The 21,498-nt window shown below is 34.2% G+C and overlaps 1 protein-coding gene across 4 annotated transcripts in view; it reads right to left on the reverse strand.

Moving 5' to 3' along the window:
• tup (LIM1_Isl and LIM2_Isl domain-containing protein tup) overlaps window positions 1-21,498 on the reverse strand; it is a 291,256-nt gene that overhangs the window by 136,960 nt on the left and 132,798 nt on the right. For all 4 annotated transcript variants that reach the window (XM_085811104.1, XM_085811106.1, XM_085811105.1 and 1 more), the window contains exon 4: window positions 15,744-16,036. In XM_085811104.1, the coding sequence (XP_085667230.1) occupies window positions 15,744-16,036 (293 nt within the window). The remainder of the gene's footprint in view (window positions 1-15,743; window positions 16,037-21,498) is intronic.

Here is a 21,498-nt window from a genome sequence, read left to right on the forward strand (position 1 = left end):
ATGTCCATAATATTTGGTGGCAATAGTTTGAAAAATGAATCAACGCAAAACGGCGCAAAATGCCGTTTTAAGACTAATAGCTCTCTGAGTCTAACATCCCTTTGGGCTAAAAATCAGCATTTTGATTAAACTGCAAATAATTTTTAGTAAAGAAAACATTTAAATGTTTTGCTAACCAGTATTTGTCAGAGAAGTTGGGTAAGTTAACACTAATTGCGAGCTTAATATAATATTATAACTTCCCTTTTATGCATAAACATAATAATTTCTCTTTGAAAGACATTTTCGCCTGAAACATTTTCCAGTTAAAAAGTGCAAGCGTATTTGAGTTAAAGGATGCGATTACATTTTTTCAAAGTCCACGAGATTTCTTGCATTTGGTAAAGTTTAGATATATTAACATAGTATTCGTGTAATTTTACTCGTACATTGCAGATATTTCAAATAATTCGGGTTTGAGCACTGAAAAGCAGAAAGACCTTAAACCCCTGCAATATCACAGGAATAGACTCTTCCATAAAAGTTTCCAACGATTTCTCACAGTAAGGACGCAGTGGTGAAATATCGATCGGCCCCAACCAAAGACTCGAATTCAAACTCTTCCGAAAATGCTCTTCCTATATAGTAAAGACGAAGAAGGTTAAAAAAAAATAAATAAAAATCCCACGTGCGCGTATAAACTTAAGTTAAATAAAAACGAAAGCGGCTCGATTCGTCGCATCTCGAACAAAACACTGAATCAATAATTCGATTTCGCTTTTGCGTCATTAAATCAGAAGAAGAAAAGCGCTTTCAAAGACCGCGGTGTGGGCATCTCAATGAATTTCAGTACATTTTTTTTTTTCGCTTGTTGATTTCCTACTATATGCTTGCAGAACTCCATATAGAATTAGAACGAGTTTGAATTCTTTTTGTTTTCTTCAAAGCGACTAACTGAAAATCGTGTGGCGGTTAAAGTGTAAAAGGATTTCAGGCTTCCGCCTTCCCCATCTAGGCCAATTCTGAAGAGAGTAAGGACAAGGCGTAAAATTGCACGATTCGTCTAAGCAATAAAATCTTCTAAAGAATCTCGAAAGAATATAGATTGGTTTGATAGAAGCAAATCGATCATACCGCTTGCAACTATGGCCATTCATACTAGGCCGAATATAAGATAACCTCACATGTAAAATGATCTTGCAGTTTTGAAAATACTGTGTAGGATCTAAAAATGCCTGGCATACAAGGCAACTTCATATACTAGAGTCTGTTATGCTAAAACTGTTCTGTAAAACAGATGATTAAATAATAAAGTATGTAGAATTCCTCACAGTGTAATGCTGAGTTACTGTTGGAAGTCAAGAATCTTAGTCAAATAATCGCTTGAGTTTGTGTGACAGGAAACAACAAGATGGAATAGTAAACTAACCCTTTACTATTAAAAATAAGATTTAACAAACTCCGTCTTGGAGTGTACAATAAAGCCGACACTTTGGCTTTGAACTTAAGAAACTAAGAATAATACTAAACTAACCTTAACTAAAGAGATATAACCGAAGCAATCAAGATTCTAACCGAGTTAGCCCCTTAACGTTAATAGACTGCGAAGCTATCAAGGGCCTAAAGTACATAAGGCCCTTGATAGCTTCTCAGTCAAGGGCGAATTGATAGCTTTGCAATCTCTCGTAAGCTGTTATAGATTACGAGCGATAATACCCTGTTATCTCTCTCCCTAAGACCGAAGAACTTCGCGGTTAAATACCGCTCTTCCTCATTATGTATTCAGACGTGATTCTAAAACTACGTTCTGGTCGGAAGTAGCAAGTAGAAGTTAAGAATCGACAGGAAAGGAACTTTAACTCAAAATTTAACTGTTAATAAAATTAACATAATCCTTACAAGTAAACGAATCAAAAGTTAAGGGAATTCAGTTTCTTTTAGGGTAAATATTAAAATTAGAAATAAAGTATTTTGTCATTCTCCTACATGCTAGCTGCCACAGTTTTTTTTAGAAATTAACCATGGTTTTTAAAGGAGAAATATTACCTTGTCAGGACTTTTATTTCTCGTAATCTGCTTGGCAAACATAACGTATCGTGACTATACAGTGAGTTTGACTACAAATTATGTCCTATGGAGTGCATGGGAGACGACAAGATAAGAAGGGTTTAATTACCCTTTATTTCCCAGGATATTACAGGCGCTCCCTCACTTCGGGATACAAAGACCAATCACTTGTGATCTCAACGTAAAAATATGCGAACTACTAACTAACTAAAAAGAAGAGTTAACTTTCTTTAAACTAACTAACTAAAAAGAAAAGTTAACTTTCTTTAAACTAACTAACTAAAAAGAAGAGTTAACTTTCTTTAAACTAACTAACTAAAAAGAAGAGAAAACTTTACACAAATGACTAACAATAAGAATGGCCTTTTAAATTATTACGTATATAGTACGCAAACTGCGGAGAACTACAATACATCTTTAGCTTTCAAGAGGACTAAAACCTCTGGCCTTAAAGGCGGACAGCAACTGATTGCAAGCTTGCGTGAAATATAGTGGCAAGAAGGCTCACTCTCTTTCCCTATCTAACTCTGCTCTTGGCAAAAAGCCACAACTTAAATACTTAAGCATTAGCAAGTACAATTTGCATAAACAATATAACGCGTTTATTCTGGCCGGAAGTGGAAAATAAGAGATAATAGTACAAGACTTAGTTTAAACTTCATCTTATACTTATAATCTTGTACTTTATTAATCTTGTACAAGATACACCATAAATGGAAACACGTTCTCACCGAGACATAAATTTTAGAAAGGTTTCAAAAACTTGATGAAACGATAAACGATTTTGAAAGTTTGGTTTGGTTTATATTATTACGGCAAAGCCTCGTGGGGCTATCTATCCCTAAAGGAAGGGATGCCTTCGCGGAGGATTTTCTAAGAGAAACTGGCTCGTATATACTTTACGCATGGCGAAAACCACGAAAACGCACATGCAGCCAGCCCATTCGTGGGATTCGAACCTCGGACCGAACTACCAGTGTTCCGCGACTTTACTGCTCGGCCACTGGTGGCCGAGCGGTAATCATTGAAATGATTTGATAATCATTGCCTTTACCAGAGATAGCTTCATTTTTTCTATTTCAAGTCGGCTTTTTGACAGGTGGGGTTTGTTACTGTAACTGTTCATATATCTTTAAGTTGCACAAGAAAAAATTAGAACGTAAGGAAATGAGCTCCAGGGTCTACTCTCTGCGGAAGGAAAAGAAGATTTAAAAAACTTCTTCAGAAACGCAAAATTCTATTTTTAATTAGTGTACATAAATTTTTCGAGGATTTATCAATTTGCCTGTGAACAGAAGATAACTACAGTCAGCTGAAAAGCTGTAACGTGAACCATTATGTTGAAGAAAATAAACAATGACGGAAAAAGATATGGTTAAAATATCTATATTAATTTAAAAGGAAAAATATATTTTAAATATATTTTTCCTCCATTTTTGCTTACGTACTCTAAACAGTCCTTCACATATCCTCATTTTGAACACAGTTTTTGCAATCCTTGGGCATTCGTTACATTAGAGTCTGTCGAACTACATTAAATAAAAGGGTGATAAAGGAATAGTTATATGGAATATCTGAACTACAGCGAAGGTAAAACTAATTGCAGGGAAGTCGTTTGTTGTTAATAAAGAGAAAACAATTCTGCCGATCCTATTAAAATGCACCCATACTTTCCATAAAAGTATTATATCAATATTCGTTATTCATTTTCGTCTCTTTCTCATTAGTAGCCGTAAACCGAAATAGTGGCAGCTCTATTATACCAACAAAATCATTGTATCGCAAATGGAAATCTAATCGTTCTCCTCCTGCTTAGGTTATAAAAGTTTTATCATTATAACTTATATTGTGTTTATAATTTCTTTTTGATTTCTAGAGAGTAGCCGTTAATGTTAGTGAAGTCTTCTTGTATATGCCTCTTATTGTAATAGAAACTGATTCGTTATTCTCCTAGTCTTCTGATGGGTAGAAGAATTGAAGACTTATTTCACTTTTACTTATTATTAGTCCAAAGGGGAATTTTGCCCAGAAGGGCTATTAATCTCGTTTTGGCATTTTGCATCGTCCACTAAAAACGGCGTTTAAATTTTCAAACTGTTGCCACCAAATATTAGACCCCAGCAAATATTTAAATAAATTAAATAATGAAGAATCTGCATGAACGTATGTATGTTTCTTAAACCTTATAAACATGCTGAAAATCGCAAGGATAAAATTTAAATATCTTCATACTCTAAAGCTCTGTAGCAAATTGACCCAAAAGGTGGAAAATGCTCAATATGAAATCGTAAAATAGAAAACAAACAAAAAAAAAAAAAAAAAAAAAAAAAAATCTAAGAATTTGAAAATTCGAATATGATATTTTAATCTGCTATATGTAACTTTGGTTGCTATTGTTGTTTGTTAGTTCATAAAATTGTTATAAAATTCGATACCCTTTCCCGTATCACTTTATTGCTACCTAACAGCTAGAAACAAACCAGATAAAAAAGGTGTTTTATTTCGTTATAGCACAGTACACTACAGCTATCTGTCTAAGGGAAGGGATGGCTTCGTGGAGGATTCTCTAAGGGAAACCGGCTCGTGTACCTGTCATACATGGGGAAAACCACGAAAACGCTCATGCAACCAGCCTGTTCGTTGAGATTTGAACTCCGGACCGAACTACCAGTGTTCAGCGACTTTACCACTCAGCCACTGGTGGGCTCGGTTGCATTCGACCTCACCAAAAGCATATATATATATATATTTAAAAAATTTTTTTCGCAATAAACAAGAGCTTCAATGGTCTGTTTCGGCGAAACGCGTAATGGTATTTAACCTAGTTTGACAATCAGTTTTTTCCCCTTGAAAAGCCAATTGAGAGTATGAGTGGGTTAATTTACCATTTTACCGCTATGTAATTATTGTATTTTGTTTTATTGCAAAACTGGTATTGGCATTTTTTCAATCTATATTTTTTATATGTATTTACTTTTCTTGTATTTTTTTCCGTCAATCTATTTTTCATGTGAGTTAACTTTTCACATATCACAACGATCAGATTAATTTTTCCGTGCATTAGCATGTCTTCCGGCATTAATTTTTGCAGTTTTTTCGCGTGTTTACAGTTTTTTTTCCAGTTTTCCAGACAAATTTCTTCCTAGTTTATTTTTGTAATACAGCGTTAAAATTTTCCGTGGAGCTACAGCTCCTGGTAACTTTTTAGCAAGATCGCTGCAATGTTTCTACCTACTACTATTATTTTTTTTTTTATTTTTTATTTATTTATTTATTTATTTTTTTTGCAGCATTATGCGCAAAAAATTTTTAAGACCAAATAGGTCTTACGTCTAATTACTTGTTAGCTTTACTTTTTCTTTTTCAATTAATATATATATATATATATGCCCACTCTTTTACTCGATTCAATGAGCTCAGTATTTTATTCTTATATACCACTCAGCCCCTCGTGGGCGACAAAAGAAGAATCAAACATGATCAGCTGCTCTTGATCATCAAAACGAAGTCTTAAAATATAAAGCAATAACAAAACAAAGTAATGAAATAAAATAAATAAGTAAATAAAATAAAAAATCTCTATAACTCAGATTTAATATTCTATATATAATGCTTCAATTTTTCCGTTTCCTTTGTTAGTAAATAAAATTATCATGAATTTATGATTCGAATTATTTCATATGAGAACGTTCCAGCATTACTTTCATAACTTCCCAACATCTATAACAAACAAACAAGACAGAAGAAGAAACAAACGTGATCGGTTTGTCTTCAGTTGCGTGTGTGTATGTGCAACATAGCACTAAAGCATGACATGCAGGTGTCAATCCCCGTTAGTCGAGAGTCAAAACACGCCCCTCCCCATACACGTTCAAAAATTAATAAAGTAATAACCCAAGTTATGCTGATGAGTAACGAGGATATAATGCGCCCCTAGGGTAACGCGTACCCTAGGCAGCTGGTACGCTTATGCAACTGGAGCGTCACGCCCTGCCATGATGGACAGGGAAGCGGGACGGTTACGGTCTCTCTGTCTGTTTAGAAAAAGATGGGTGCTCAAAAAGACTTTTATCATACATAGGTTAAGGTAGAGGACTTCAGTACAGGAAGATTTTATTACAGATCTCGCAATGGTTGGTTTATTTATTTATTTATTTTTTTTTTTTTTAATTAGAAAGAAACGGCCAAAGAATATTATATAGTCAATTTTGAACAGCGTTACCTAAAAATGCATTTCTAAGCAAAATACTTATTAAACAAATTGTGATTTTTCGGATTTCTTCCAAAGAGTCAATCAAAGCTAAATTTCTAAAGCACATATGATCGAATTTGTATTTTGAAATTTTAAAAGAATATTTTTTTAAAGTTTCTTTAAAGGAAGATCTCGAATTTATTCAAATAACTGAATGAAACTGTCTAAGGATTTGGCTAAGTTGGTTAAAAAATGAAATTCAATAAATAAAAAAAAAAAAAATTAAAAAAAAATAAATAAATAAATAAAAAAAACAAAGCTGGAAGCTTTCACATTTTATATTACATTTTATATCATATTTTATCCCTTTGGGACTTACTGTTTTAACGTTTTGTGTCTTACCTTTACTTATTAAATATCATGTTCTTCGCACTTAAACTATAAAATTCAATTCAACAGCAATATTGCAAAATAATTTTAAAATAAGCATATGTTTAGAATTTCCGATACACAGTCTGGCACGCTGGATACAATTTTTTTTTTTTTTTTTTTTTTTTTTTCGTACAGTTTTGCCGTTTGCTTGCTTTGAGATCCTTGAGTTTCTTAATCAAAAATTCGTTAAAGTTCTACAAAATATGAAATAGATAAAACAAATTTGGGCTTCCAAATGCACATATTCGAGTTAAAACGTAAGTTATTCAAAATTTGATGACTCTGCGTACCGTTGTTTTATCACAATGCGAAAAACTTACATACATTTATGCGGATTCTTGATTATTTAATTTCTTTAAACATATTGCAGGACTCTAATATTTGGTTGCAACAATGTGAAAAGTGAAAAGACACTTATAGTGAACCAACGCAAAATGGCAAAACGAAATTAATACTCCTTTTGGGCAAATTGCCCCTTTGGACTAATAAGGAAATGTTAGGATTTTTATAATCTGGAAATTACTTAATTTTAATCAAGGATTTTTATAACCGATCACATTAAAGTATGCTAAAATATATAAATCGCTGCAGTAATGGTTTTATAAGGAATGGCTGGGTTCAAGAGAAATGAGAAACACGCCAAAGTAAAAGTTACAATTGGGCAGAAACAGCAATCTTGCGTTTGGCGTAGATATTTAATTAAAATTCTAAAAACTAAGCGTTTTGAGCTGAAAAAGGTGTTTGAAAAGGTTTACCTGCTTTAAAAGGATTTACCTTTTGTTTTCTTCAAATGTTAAATGTATTCTTTACTTATGCTAATCTAAAGATGCAAACAAAAAGCTTCAATGTCGAATAGTTTAAGAAAAGAAGATAAGGGATATTGAAACTAATTTTAGTCTAGAAATATGGAAGAAAAACCTAGGAAGAAACATAAACTAACGTATTACTGTTTTAGAGACATTAGGATTTTTTTTTTTGAGGCCGGAGAGATGAAAAATTAGCAACCGCCTTCGCCGGGAATCGAACCACGGACCACTGGAATACCGGCCGAGCGTGCAGAGCCACTACACCACGAGGGCACGCTAGGAAAGTGGGAGAAATGGGGACACGCTAGGAAAGTGGGAGTGTAATGAGTGATTTTTATCTAATGTCACATACCATAAAATCCCATTTGAGGTTATAGGAAAGGTGATGTCACCTTTACTAAGACTGGCTGGATTACGCGCATAAGTAAAGAAAGCTTATGAAGTTATATAAATATTCAATGGTTTAAAAAACACGCAAACGGGGAAATTTCATTAGTTAAAGAGCCAAGAGCGAGAAGACCTTCACCTCACTTCAAGAAGCGAATTTCGAAATTTCACAATTACTGTACAAAATGGGGAAGAATAAAGAATGGAATCCTAAAACAGATTTTACTGTAGTAATTATAATTTTTTACAACTTTTAGGGATTATTACAATTATACACTTTTCGTTTCTGGAAAGACTGGTATTTGTAATTAAGAAAACTTCCTCTTAAACAGCAAATTAAATCATAATAAACCTCTGCAGCACATGATTACGAGTGTGAACATCAGAACGAAAATTTTGTTTTAAAGCATTCTAGCATTATCAATCAATCACATAATTTACGGGTTGGATGTAAGGCTTCCTTTTTTTTATATAACAAATTATTTCAAAATTGGTACCTTTCCTGAACCTATCATTTTCCCCTCGCATTTCCTCGCCAGGATGCAAATTTAAAGTTAGGTGAAAAGAGTGCTTAAAAAGACAATTCTTGTAGTTTATTCAGAGCGTGATTTCGTTAGCCAGCGTACGTTACTAGTTTGTCCTTGCTGTTATGCTGAGCCTCTGATACGTGGCCATTTAATAAGTATATCGTTGGGTAGGTTGTTTAGTCAGCCTAGTTAGCCTTAAATTAAATTTTTAGTCCAACACTACTCTTTATGAATGAATTTGTTGTTAAATTCTTCTTAATTTTCACCACAAGTCGTCGGTGTTATTTTGGGAGCACGAGTATGTGCATTTGTGTTAAAAATTGAAGAACAATAAAGGGGTTCTTTTACCCTTCTTCTGTGCTGGTATTCTTTCACGCCTGTGTGAGAAGTCGCCAGTTTAATGAGATCTACTAAGATTTATAATAGCAAAGAGAGTTAGATCCCACATGTTGATCCTAGAATTTCTACTTTCTATGTCATTAATTAGATAACATGTGTTTTATCACTGGACATATTATCACACGTAAGATAAAAGATCGATTGTTTCTCTAAAGTAGTTATTCTAGTCGATTCCAAAGCAGCCATGCTGGCTGTAGTTATAAAGTATGACACAGATGCCCAGATGATTTCAGAAATAAGACAAACCTTGAACTTTCTTTATAAACACAACAAAACAATCGTTTTTCAATGGATCCTTTCACATGTAGGTATGGGCAGTAACGAAAAGGCAGACTCACTAGCCAAGAGAGGAACACTTGACAGCAAATCACTTCCTCCAGAGTCACTCAAAAAGCATATTTCTGGAAAATTAATGGATACTCTTAAATCTGACCAGGCAGTAAAATCAACAGGCAAATCCTGGGCTAACATTCAAGACACATGGGAAACGTTTTGTCGAAAACCCCGTAAAGAGTTTGCGGCAAACTTCAGACTCCAAACAGGCTTTGATTGCATGGCACGTTATCTGCATAAAATTGGCATCCTTACATGTAATATATGCTAAATTTGCAATTCGGGCATCATGATGGCAGAACATCTTATTGTATGCCCAGAACTAGATAAAGAGTCTCAGAAATGTGGAGAGATAAGTAGACTATACCGGAATGCCAGAGCTTTCATGAACTTCTTGTAAAGACTACATCTCCTATGTTCCTTTCCTTGTTGTTTAAACTTTTTACTTTTGTTCCCATGTTCATTTGTTCTCATTCTTACTTTATAAATGCTTATTCTTTTTTATTAATTATCATTGCTCTTGTGTGATTCTTGAGCTGTTTTATATTGTTAAGAAATGTACAGGCGCGGTAAGATGGCTTCCCCGCAAAGCAGTTTTAGGGTTGCAATAAAATGGCAAAGGAATGCAGGGTTGCCACATTTGGCGAGAAATCGCCCATTTGGCAACAAAATTGACGATATGCCATGGACGGATGGAGAACCTTCTGGAACGAATTCTTACCGGTTTAGCCCAGAATGTTCTCCAACACCAGTCAAAAGCTATATAAACCCTGCTGGTACGCGGAGAGTTAGTGACGAGTTAGTGTGTGCCTCGTATAGCGAGCTGATAGTCAGTCATTGAGCGAGTGTCTCGAAGTCTAGAGCCGAGTTGGTCGTCGAGTGCATCGAGAGAGTCTTTTAGTGCATCGCGAATTAGTGCATCGTCGAGTTTTGTCTTAGACTGTGCTGAGTAGAGAGCTATACTCTTGTGTATCATCGAGTGCATCGCGTGGAGAGTCTCGAGAGTACGTGGAGTTCCGAGAACGACTAAGCAGAGTTGGGAGCTGTACTCGTGTGCTTTGCAGTGAAGCTGTCTCCACCGTGATAGCCTGATAAACTGAAGGCTGAGTCGCTGATTATTCCAGAGAGTGTATATAGTAGATCTCCGACGACTGTAAAACGTGACTTTGGAGCTGTCCTGACAATACTAGCAAATAACGCATGTTTCGATGCTTCATCAAGTGTCGTCATTATTCACTCCGTACGAACGTGAAGGAAGAAAATAACGTAATAACTGGTGTCAGAAGAAAAGAAGAACGCAACAGTATGTTTGGATTGATCTTTCCAATAAAGCCATATGTAACAAACACACATGTTATCACATGTTGATTATGCTCGAGTTCAAGAAAATTTTTGTTTTTAGCTTTAAATTGAACAGCGAAACCTTTTTAAAAGTTGTTTTTCATGCTTATGCTCTTGTTTCCTAAAAACCATTCGTGTTGCTTTTCCATAAATTTTCCCGAAATCATTCGGTATTCCAACCAATACAAACTTAAATTTGAAAGGAAAATATTTATCTTAAAAACTTTATTCAAATATTATTCAAATTTTTTTAATTCTCAATTTATCTATCCCTCATCACTATATCAATGACTGGATTCACGTTGCATCTCGCACTGAAAGTTATTTCTAGTTTCTGAATATAAGATAAAGAGACATGTTGCACAAAATCACAAAATGTTTCTTAAAGTGAATTATTCAGTTTCATTTTATTAAAATAAATCTTTCGATTTCAATTGAATTTTTTTGGCATCACTGAAAATAGTTTTATAGAGCCTTTTGAAAGAGTTTTTTTTTTTTTTTTTTTTTTTTTTAGGATATTTCACATGCCTCCCAGATGGTACAGTGGTTAGAGAAGCCGGCTTCGATACCGAAGAGCCCGGGCTCGAACCCATAGTCGTCCTTCATAGGAAGTAATGGTGGCCGCCTATTAGGTGCTACATCTTCCGGCCGTAAGAGTGGCCAGTGTCGAAGAAACGCAAAACAGTGCCCTCCATTCGGGGAAACAATAATAAAAAAAAGGATGTTTGCCATCATTTCGCTTATAAACGAAAACACATAAATACATTTAATACAGTACTTATAAAATATTTCCTATACATATAACTGTACGCAAAAATTTAAGCGGACAAAAGTGACCAAGATAAAACAAGAACGTCACAGCATCTTAAAAAAAAAAGCTTTCATCCATATAATATGAATAGATATATGTAAGAAAAATAAAGAATATGTTAAAAGATTAAATTAGCAGAGAAAATTAATTCCCTTTTGTATTCTAAAAATAGTAACCTCTATTTGCATTGCCTCATTTCGAGAAAAATCTGTGTCATATGACTCTTACATAATTCCGATGATGTAAATGAAATTAAAACTCAAACAGCCAATAGTAATATTACAGCAATATTAACCATCCAATCAAAATGCATTCAGAACCAAAACTAACTCAGTCTGAATTAAGATTTCACTCTGAACATAACGCACTTGTTTTCAACGCTTTGGCTTAGCTAGATTGCTGTCTGTCTGCTCCTTCTTTTTTACTACAAATCTATAAAAAAATGTAAGCTTTTTGGAATAGGCACAATAAATGTGCCAACTTGTTTGTGGCCACAACATAATTACTGAAATAAAAGTTAAGTTAAATATACCTTGATTACCAAATTTCTTATTCCTTGTGGATCGGCGTTTCAGCATTCTACGGCATCAAAATTTTAACTGTTCATTGTGGATACAACCACCTGCGTTCTACTACAGAATCTATTACATATACGTATGGATAATACATATATATTTTTATGCAATTTCTGTCTGCTCATATATAATTTAACAAATATTAAATTTTAAATAATATATGAAGTTAAATATTATAGCAGAATGTTTGGCTTTTACCAAAAAACTCTTTGAATATTTCCACAAACTGATGCAAATTGATCTAAATCTTCTATCAGAAATGTATAAATATATGAAACATGCTTTATTGTGTGACATCTTACTAGTGCTTTACCACATTTAGAAACCAAATAATAGATGTTAACAAGTTGCTTCAATGCTTCCAAGCAGAAATTTCATTAATAGTTAAATATAGGAGTAATATCCACAGCTTATGAAGAGGCGCAACAATGTACGATGACTAAAGGAGTAGAATTTAACCGTCGAAGGGAAAGACAACAGGAGTGAACGACGATGAGCCCAAACCTATGTGGTCGGGAAAGATAGCTCCCCTAGATCTCCGAAACACTAGCGCATGCCAATGATTAACGTTTCTAAATCTCATGGGATCAGCTTATGGAGCGGCCCATAAGTAGATTAGAGACGATGAAATTTGTCTAGCTGGCTACTGACTTACGAACATCAGACCGTTGCGTATACCTTTGCATTGGTTGCCCATAAAGAAATAAAACTGGACGGAAGGGGGGCGGTTGAGAAAAAAATATCCATGGGCGGGACGAGATAGATCTCCCTAGAGGAAGAGAGGGGGCAAACTAAATTTTCCTTTCCCAGCAGACGACTTTGTGGCCGCTCAAAGAACTCGTTTAGGGGAACCGCCAATCGCACGTGCCTTGGTTTACCAAACATCTGGGTCACGTGATATATTATCTTTATATTTTTCTGAAAGGGAAGAAATGCACCCCTTTAGGAAAAGCTCCACTCCACCCCTCTGAAAAAATGATGATACGTTAATGAGGTTGGCTGCTGAGATGAGCATTCGAAACACGGTAATGAAATTGAGATCATCCCTGATGAGCGTCCTAGTTGCACATGGGAGAATGTTACACTACTTTTGCATAATGATAAGTCGCAGATTTTTACATGTCTATTCCTTCCCCCTCGGAAAAAGCTACTACTCCAAATGTGCGAATTTGAAAATATGCTTGCTTTTCTTTATGAATATCAAAATTAAGGCTGTTAAAGAAAGAAATGGCCAAGGTATTTACACTATTGTACTTCAAGTTAGATCCATTCTCGAAAGAACGATATACATAAAATTAGAAATGGTTGACACAAGCATCGGCACATATTTTGGGGGAACATTCGCCAATTACTCTCTCTATATATATAATACACATATAAAAGATAAAATTTAAATTTAACTTTTAGTAATCTAAGTCTCCTTTTTATTTTGCCTTTCTATTTAAAAAATAGTAAAATGATTCTAATAAATCTTTCCGCATATATTTACATAACTGCAAAATGAAAGTAAAATCAATCATCCAATAGCATTTGTTTTTGAAAGTTTTGGTTTAAACGCTAAGTGTACAATAATAATAAGTGTGATAGTGGCGATAAGTGTTAAAAATAAGTAATTAATGACAATAAGTGTTAACAATAATAAATGCGACGACAACAATAATAATAAGTATTACTGAGTCCCTCTACTGGAAAGTAAAGAAACGCTTTTTAAATCTAATCTATTAAGCATAATCTTTGTCATTTTTAACCCTTGTCTTCGCCTTATAAATATGTAGTCTTTCTTTTATTGTGAATGTTATAATATATAATAAATACGAAATAATCTATATATAGTATAAAGAAGAAAGTCTGTTTGTTTGTTTGCCAATAACTCTCTGCCATAGCTACTGTCACCAAATTTTCTGCAATTCTTTTCTGGGTCCTCGGAAAGGTTGACGTCCATTTTTTCCCAAAAAAGGCAGCTAAAATCACAGATATTAATAAAAAACTCGGAAAAACGATAAATTTCACCCTCGTTTATCCGAGTGGCAACAGTCTCGCAAGCTGGAGATAAAAATCTGATTTATTTTGAGAATTGTTGCCACTGCTCGCTTTCAAATCCTAGAGTTTGTTAATAAAAAATTTCTAGGTTTTACAATGGAAAAAAAAAAAAAAAAAAAAAAAAAAAAAAACAGCATTGCCAAACATTAAATATATTATTCCCGATTCCAAAAATTCGTGCGAAGACATTTCGACCATTCCCATACTTCAATCAGCCGATATACGTAAATAATAAAGATTAATCTATAATCTAAGGTAAACTATTTTATTTATATATAAAGAATTTTATTAGGTACTTGAATGTTTTTGCTTTTATAGGAACTTAGTAACATAACACCTTGCATTTTGATCCCTTCAGAATATATTAAAAATGGCAAATGATATATCGAATTATAAACTTTTCATCAACAAAAAGCTTTTCTTTACTATTAAGGAGATGATTTGGAGTTTCAGATCACTTCTTTAATAATAAATAAACCTCTTTATAATAACAATTACAAAAAATACAAAAATAAACAAATTGTATGTACTTTTAGTTAACAGATATATTAAATCAGAAAGGATATATATTTCCATGATTCCCACTAAAAGTTCAACTTTAATGTAAAGAACATGGTGTAACTGATTTAAATATGTTGAATATATTTAATCACAGGCATTAAAATTGCATTTATAAATGATCAAGCAGAAAGGCTTTGAAAAAAATTGGGACTTTTAATTATATTAAGTGTTAAAAAGGAAATTTAATTTTAATCATGCTAAATAGTAAACATAGAAACTAGGTACAATATTCACAAAAACTGTTATGCATTTTTACAAAATCCTGTCTACCAACTCACATTTAATACATAAATGATTTTTCAAAATATATATATTTCATTTGACATCATATCTTTGAAATAACCTGGGTTCTGACAATTGCAGAAAAATGATTTTCTTAAAAGCTTTTTAGTTCGATCCAGTAGAATGGTGTCAAAACACCAGGGTTTCTGGGTTTAGAAACCCTACCCTTTGTGGAACGTGAAAGTAACTTCGAATCGTAAGAGAAGAGAAATGACATATATAAAAGCTGTATATAAAGGCTTAATAATTTTTTATATAATTAATATATATATATATATATATATATATATATACATAAATAGAGTGACAGAATTCACTGAGAGCAATAAATGCATGAATAAGTACTAGTACAAATTTCTGCAATAGAAGGGGTCAGTGCCAGTGTCTCAGTGCAAGTGAGATTGAATGTATACGTACAATTACATTTACATAAATAAAATTGCAAGTTAACATAAAAAACAAAAAAGTACACGTTACATATTCCATACATCTAAAATGGCAAGTGGTCGATTTAAATTATCAAGATCCTTGTAGTTATAGGTACAGATTTTGATTGCAAGATTATCAATGTTATTTTGCATCTCGTGAAAATTCTTGGCAATTTTATGAAGAAGGATCTTAGTTGGACAATTTTCAATTCCTCACGAATTCTGTTGTTTCTAACATACCATGGGGAGTTAGTAATTTGCCGAAGTACTGCATTCTGTGCAGTTTGAAGTTCCTTACGATGGGTTTTAGAAGCAAATGCCCATACCGAGCAAGCATAGCACAACATGGGACGCAAAATGGACTTGTACATAAGTAATTTATTTTCTATTTATAATTTTCTTGAAAGCTTTTTAGTATTACAAATTGATGTAGTATCAGAAAAACTTGTGTCTGTCAAAGATGAATGTTTGTGAACCCCACACATACATTTTTAACTAAATTATAAGAATTCTACAATTGAAATTTTGAATTTAGTAAGTCGTATCTACCAATAAGGAAATAAAACAAAAAATAGGTACTCACTTTTTCTTGCTGTTGCATCTGTTTCATCATGATGCTTTTCTTTTTGTCTTTGCACCTCTTGTTCTGAAACCACACCCTGATCACACGCGGACTAAGTCCCGTCATTTCCACTAACTGTTCTTTCATGAGGGCGTCTGGTCGGGGGTTGGCAGCATAGCAAGTGCGCAACGTATGCAGCTGCTTCTCGTTCAGGACGGTCCGAACCCGTGTCGGTTTGTGGTCCGAGCTCTGCTTGTGCACCTGCGGCCTCACCGAGTCCCGATTCCTATTCGTCTGCATAGACTCTGCATTCGCTGGAGGGAATAACAAAAAGAAAAAACACAAATGTAGTCGGCATCGCAGAGTTCAAAAAACTCTATTTAATCATAAAAACTGAGGGGAGGGTGGTAAAAGTTTCTTTACTAGGTGCAAACACTTCAAGTACCACATTGCCCGCGAAGACAAACATAGAAGGTCTACAGAAGTCCTTATTACCTGCATTTCCCGCTGAGTATTTTGTTTGAAAGAAGCCTTTGCAGAGGGGAGCCGCATACTTCAAAAAAGAACTTCTCGAAAACGCATCAAGAAAATAGACCGCATAAGGCAAAATTACTGGTCGATAGCCAAAGTAGTCCGATTCGCACGAATGAACAACTTAATCTCTATGTAAACATGGCGAGAACCGGTAAGACATAAAATGTTGCTTTGTTCCATATCCCATACCGGGGCGACTGGTAGGAAAATAAGCAAAGTATAGATTATTTTCCAGTAATCGTAAGTTGGCCTATCTACCAGAAAGATAGTTTATGTCGTACAGCTGCTTTTACGGAAATTGCAGTTATTAAATGTGGTCTCATTTTAGGTTCTAATTTTGGGAACGAAAAGGCAAGTCGAAAACTTTATATCAAAAACTTTAATTAATTATCTACAGAAGCAAAAATGAACTACAGGAAGCTCGAGCGAGACCATTGTAAAAATATTATTCAGTTTTGCTAGCCTCTTGTTCTTTTTTTGTTTGCCTGTTTATTTTTTCTGAGAAAGCATATGTCTTCTGTACAATAATCATACTTAATCTCCCGCTTACTGAGAATTAGAGTCTCGTCTCGTTTTATTGAAATTCAGTCAGACGCGTTTTAGGTAACCTAAAATTTTAACAGGCGCTGGAAATTATCCTCTTTGTTTAATAAAATTATTGTATCAAACTGTTTAACACCGAGATGATGAGATGAAATCCTGTTGTTTATTTTAACATAAATATGAGACCTTTAAGCGAACTTATTCCTAAATCTTATGAAAATACTTAAAAAAATATTCGCTTCAGCTTAGATACTCCTAAAACATCAACTGAGGTGAAAGAAGAAAAACAAAAATTAACCTATATTTTATGTAATTTTGTGTTCTTTTATATTTTTTAAGTGTTTTTAAATTTTAAATATTTTGTACTTTACTTTAAAATGTTTTATTTCATGCACTATATGTATTTCCTGTTTTTATAAAAAGTAGAAAAAATTAATTAGAATATGTTTTTATAAGCTCAAGTTATTTGATTTAATATAATTTTATAAAATAACTGATATTTTATTTTATAAGATAAAGTACGAGCGCTTTATTTAAATTTTCTTAGGTCATCACTTTCGATAAATTATTAAAAAATACGAAGATAGAAAGACGATTAGGAAATAAATTCATTGAGATTCGTATAATTCTGTAATTTAAATACTTCATGCATATCATATTTGGAAACCAGGAGTCCTACTTTCGAGATAGACAATACTAAACTAACGCAGGAATTATGTCTTGGTTTAAAACATCAACAGTTCTTTAACGAATCTAGTAACGGAACGCTTGAAAGTCACCACGCTAAGAATTGTATAAGAACGTTCCGAGAAAATTAAAAAACAAAAATAAATACATCTTTACTCTGTACATATGTTACGGTGAAACACCGAAATCTGGAAAATGTGGACTTTCACTGATGAATGTCAACATTCACATAGTCTCTTGTTGTATGCCCGAAATATTTTCCAAATACTCTTATTTCTGACTTACACCGGTCAATGTCGACATTCACCATGTACTAATGGTGAATGTTGAACATATAATAATATTATATTTTCTTCTCCGTAATTCAGTCGCGAATAAACGCACTTGAGACTTGAAATAAAAACTTAAGAACATGAGAACCTAAAACACACAATGCATTCAAAATGAGAAAGGAAAATAATAGAAGTTAAAAACTTAATTATACAGTACGTTCTAAATGAGAAAATAAAATAACAGTAATAAAAAACTTACTAACTTATGTGATTCAAATCTTATCTATTGCAACAACTCAAACTATTATGGCACTTTATGACCTCTCTTTTCGACTTTCACCAGAGCATATCTGTGATTGTCGACATACACCGATGAGGGTCCGAATATACAAGAATGTAGTGAAACATTCGGTCTTCCACCGACGTATTTGGTGAATGTTGATATTCTCCGGTGAAAGTCGACATTCTCCAATTTCTGTCTTTCACGGTAACATATACATTTCGAGACTTTAGGATAAAACTAAACTAAGACTAAACGAAATTAAATATTAAATAAATGTCAAGCAAAAATGGATAATTTTTTGATGCTTTATTTTATAACATAACTCAATTTTGCGCAACAATGGGCAACAAAGTCAACAAACTAAATGAACACTTATGAAATTAAAATCATACCAACAGCATAAATATGGAAAAGGGGTTAAGTTCGGGAGGAACGACGTTCTCACCGACAAAAGAGTCGAGAACTAACGGATGGCAAGTTCAATAGAAGTTTTTTTAATCATAGCTGTAGGAAAGTACAACATTCTTAAATTCACTTAAAAAACAATTTATTACTTTCTTTGATGTTGGATTTCTAACTTAGCAAGTTTTCATTATCAATAAATTGCGTTCAAAAACGTTGACTTTGGTAATTAGAAATTTAAGTTTAACCTCGATAATAATGTAGTTTTTTGGAATTTTTAGAATTTTATTCTTTGTAAATATCTAATGCTCTACCTTGATGCCAAGTTTCAAGTATTTAGGTTATTGAGAAGTGGTCTAGGTTGTAATGATTATGTTAATTTTATTAACAGTTAAATTTTTAGTTAAACTTCCTTTCCTATCGATTCTTAATTTCAACTTACCACTTCGGGCCAGAACGTAATTTTAGAATCACGTCCGAATGCTAATGAGGAAGAGCGGTACATAACCGCGAAGTTCTACATTCTTATATGTACAATCCTATAGTTCAAATATTCTGGCTGTACGCGTCCGCCTATTTAGGCCCTTGATAACTTCGCAGTCAATTAGCATTAAGAGGCCAACTCTGTTAGAATTTCGATAGCTTCGGCTATCTAACAGAGTTATGAAAATTCTAAAGATTAGTTTAGTTTAATTCTTAGTTTCTTAAGTTGAAGCCCAAGTGTCGGCTTTATTGTACAACTCCAAGACGAAGTTCCGTTAAATCTTGACTTTAATAATAAAGAGTTATTTTACCCTTCCATCTTGTTGTTTCCTGTCACACGAACTCAAGCGATTATTCGTTTATCAGTTCTTAAGATTCTTTACTTTCAACGGTAACTTAGAATTACACAGCGGAGAATCCTACAAGGTTTTTGATTAGCGAGTTAGTCAGTGAGCGATAAAAATGAGACTTTTTAGACCTAAATAATTCCATAAACATAAGAGAAAGATTAATGAAATTTTGCAGTACAAGTGTTCAAAGGAGCTCTATTAGACATACAAAATTGTAAGATTGTAGGTATAATAGTTTTTGAGTAATGGGGGGGGGCGAAAGTAGCTTGGAATACTTCGTATAAGAATAAGCATGGCCAGTGTCTCGGGGGGGGGCTGTTTTCTTATCCGTCTGTTCTGAACCTGGCTGAGGAATGAAAAACTTCACTGTATGTAATGTTTGGGTAAAAACATTATTAAATGTTAATAAACATTGATCAGCTCATAGTGCTTCCATGCCAAAATTTTGTTTTCCTCTCTTCATCTTTCTAATATAAGACAAGAAAGACTAAGTATTCTTATTACAGGTAATAATAATATTACAAAAATAAAATGAAGTCGTGTTACTATTCTGGTATACTCTTTTCGTAAATTCTATTATTAACGGCTCTTTTTTCTTTTTTAAATAAGCAAAGTCTGGCTATCATCTGCAGTACGAAATCGTGGTAAGGTAGTTGGTTGACTTTGGTTTATTTGGTTACGGTAAAGCACACGAAGGCTATCTGCAAAATGGGAGGGATGCCTTCGTGGAGGACAGAGTCGTAGCTAGGGTTTTCAGCGCCCAGGGACAACTGAAGATTTCGCGCCCCCTACTGCTTGCCAAGGATGGAAAGCATTTAATTCTAAAATGTCGTAACATGAGTTTGGCGCCCCTTCCATTCTGCGCCCGGGGACAGATGCCCCCCTTGCCCCCTATAGCTACGCCTCTGGTGGAGGACTTTCTAAGGGAAACTGGCTCGGATACCCCGTGGCAAGGTGGAGATGACTTAGAGATAAGGGCCTGTAGTCATAAAAGCTTAAACCCCTTTCGCTTTATAAAAAGATTTAAATCATTCTTATGTTAAGGGCGCTGAAGTACAAATCTGTTTTCCAACTAACATCTTTAAATCTCTTTCCAGCATTTAACTATTTAATTCAGAACCATTTAATCATCTACATAGTCATAATTAATAATCTATATAGTCATAATTTACTCAAATTAAATGAAGAGCTTTATATAGCAAGGAGAGTTGTGACCATAACGCGTACCGCATCATAATGGCGCCGGCACCTTTCTACAAGCCATCCTGTGTTTGGAAAAACAGACTTTCGTAAGGGTGCACAGCATAAAAGTACCTTCACCCTTGAGAGGTTCAATTTCTATCTTGGAAAAGTGTAAGAATGAAGGCATCGTTATGGTAGGGCAAAGATATTCAAGTAGAATTTCAGTTTGATACACTTATAAGGTGTTCCTTCCCGCCTTCTTGGCAAGCCTTCGTGGCGTGGTGGTCTGCACGCTGGGTGCGTATCCCAGAGCCCCGCGGTTCGATTTCCGGCGAAGGTGTTGCTCATTTTTCATCTTTCATACTTCCAAAAAATCCTAATGTCTCTATATTGGTGCCCGAACTAAAAAGGTGTTGAATGATGATTCTCCTGGGTGCCGCCTAAAAACGCCAGCCGCCCTTTAAAAGGGGGAATATATAAGGTGTTTCTACCGCCTTCTTGGCACGCCTTTGTGGTGTAGTGGTCTGCACGCCAGGCGCGTATTCCAGAGGTCTTCGGTTCGATTCCCGGACGTTGCTAATTTTTTATCTTTCATGCTTCCAAAATATCGTACTGTCTCTACACACTGATTAGCAAAGTAAATGAAAATTTTACGTGTATAGCAGTAAATGTATAAAGCTGCCCATTACTTTATGAAATGCTCATTACATTGGTAATTTATCAAAATTGCTTTTTTACCTCCCACCAGCCAATAATACGAAACTAGGAGAGGTAATATTTTCGGTCCAAAAATTCAATTGCGAGTTTTCATTGAACAAGCACACATTAACATTCTTTTCACAACTCCTTTTCTTCGTTTTTAGAACGATGCCTGTCTGCCTGTGTGTATGTGCTTGGCGATTTTTTCGTCCACGATAACTCTGATGTCAAACTGCCAAAAATTTCTGTATTATATGTTTTAGGTTTCTGCATTCACATTAAGAGCGGACTAGATTTTGGGTAAAATTGGACAACCGGAAGTGGTTCTTTGTTTAAGCCCT

This window comes from Stegodyphus dumicola, chromosome 2, assembly GCF_044657685.1.
Source record: "Stegodyphus dumicola isolate Sdum_Otavi_A_Nest chromosome 2, ASM4465768v1".
NCBI classification, from domain to species: Eukaryota; Metazoa; Arthropoda; class Arachnida; order Araneae; family Eresidae; genus Stegodyphus; species Stegodyphus dumicola.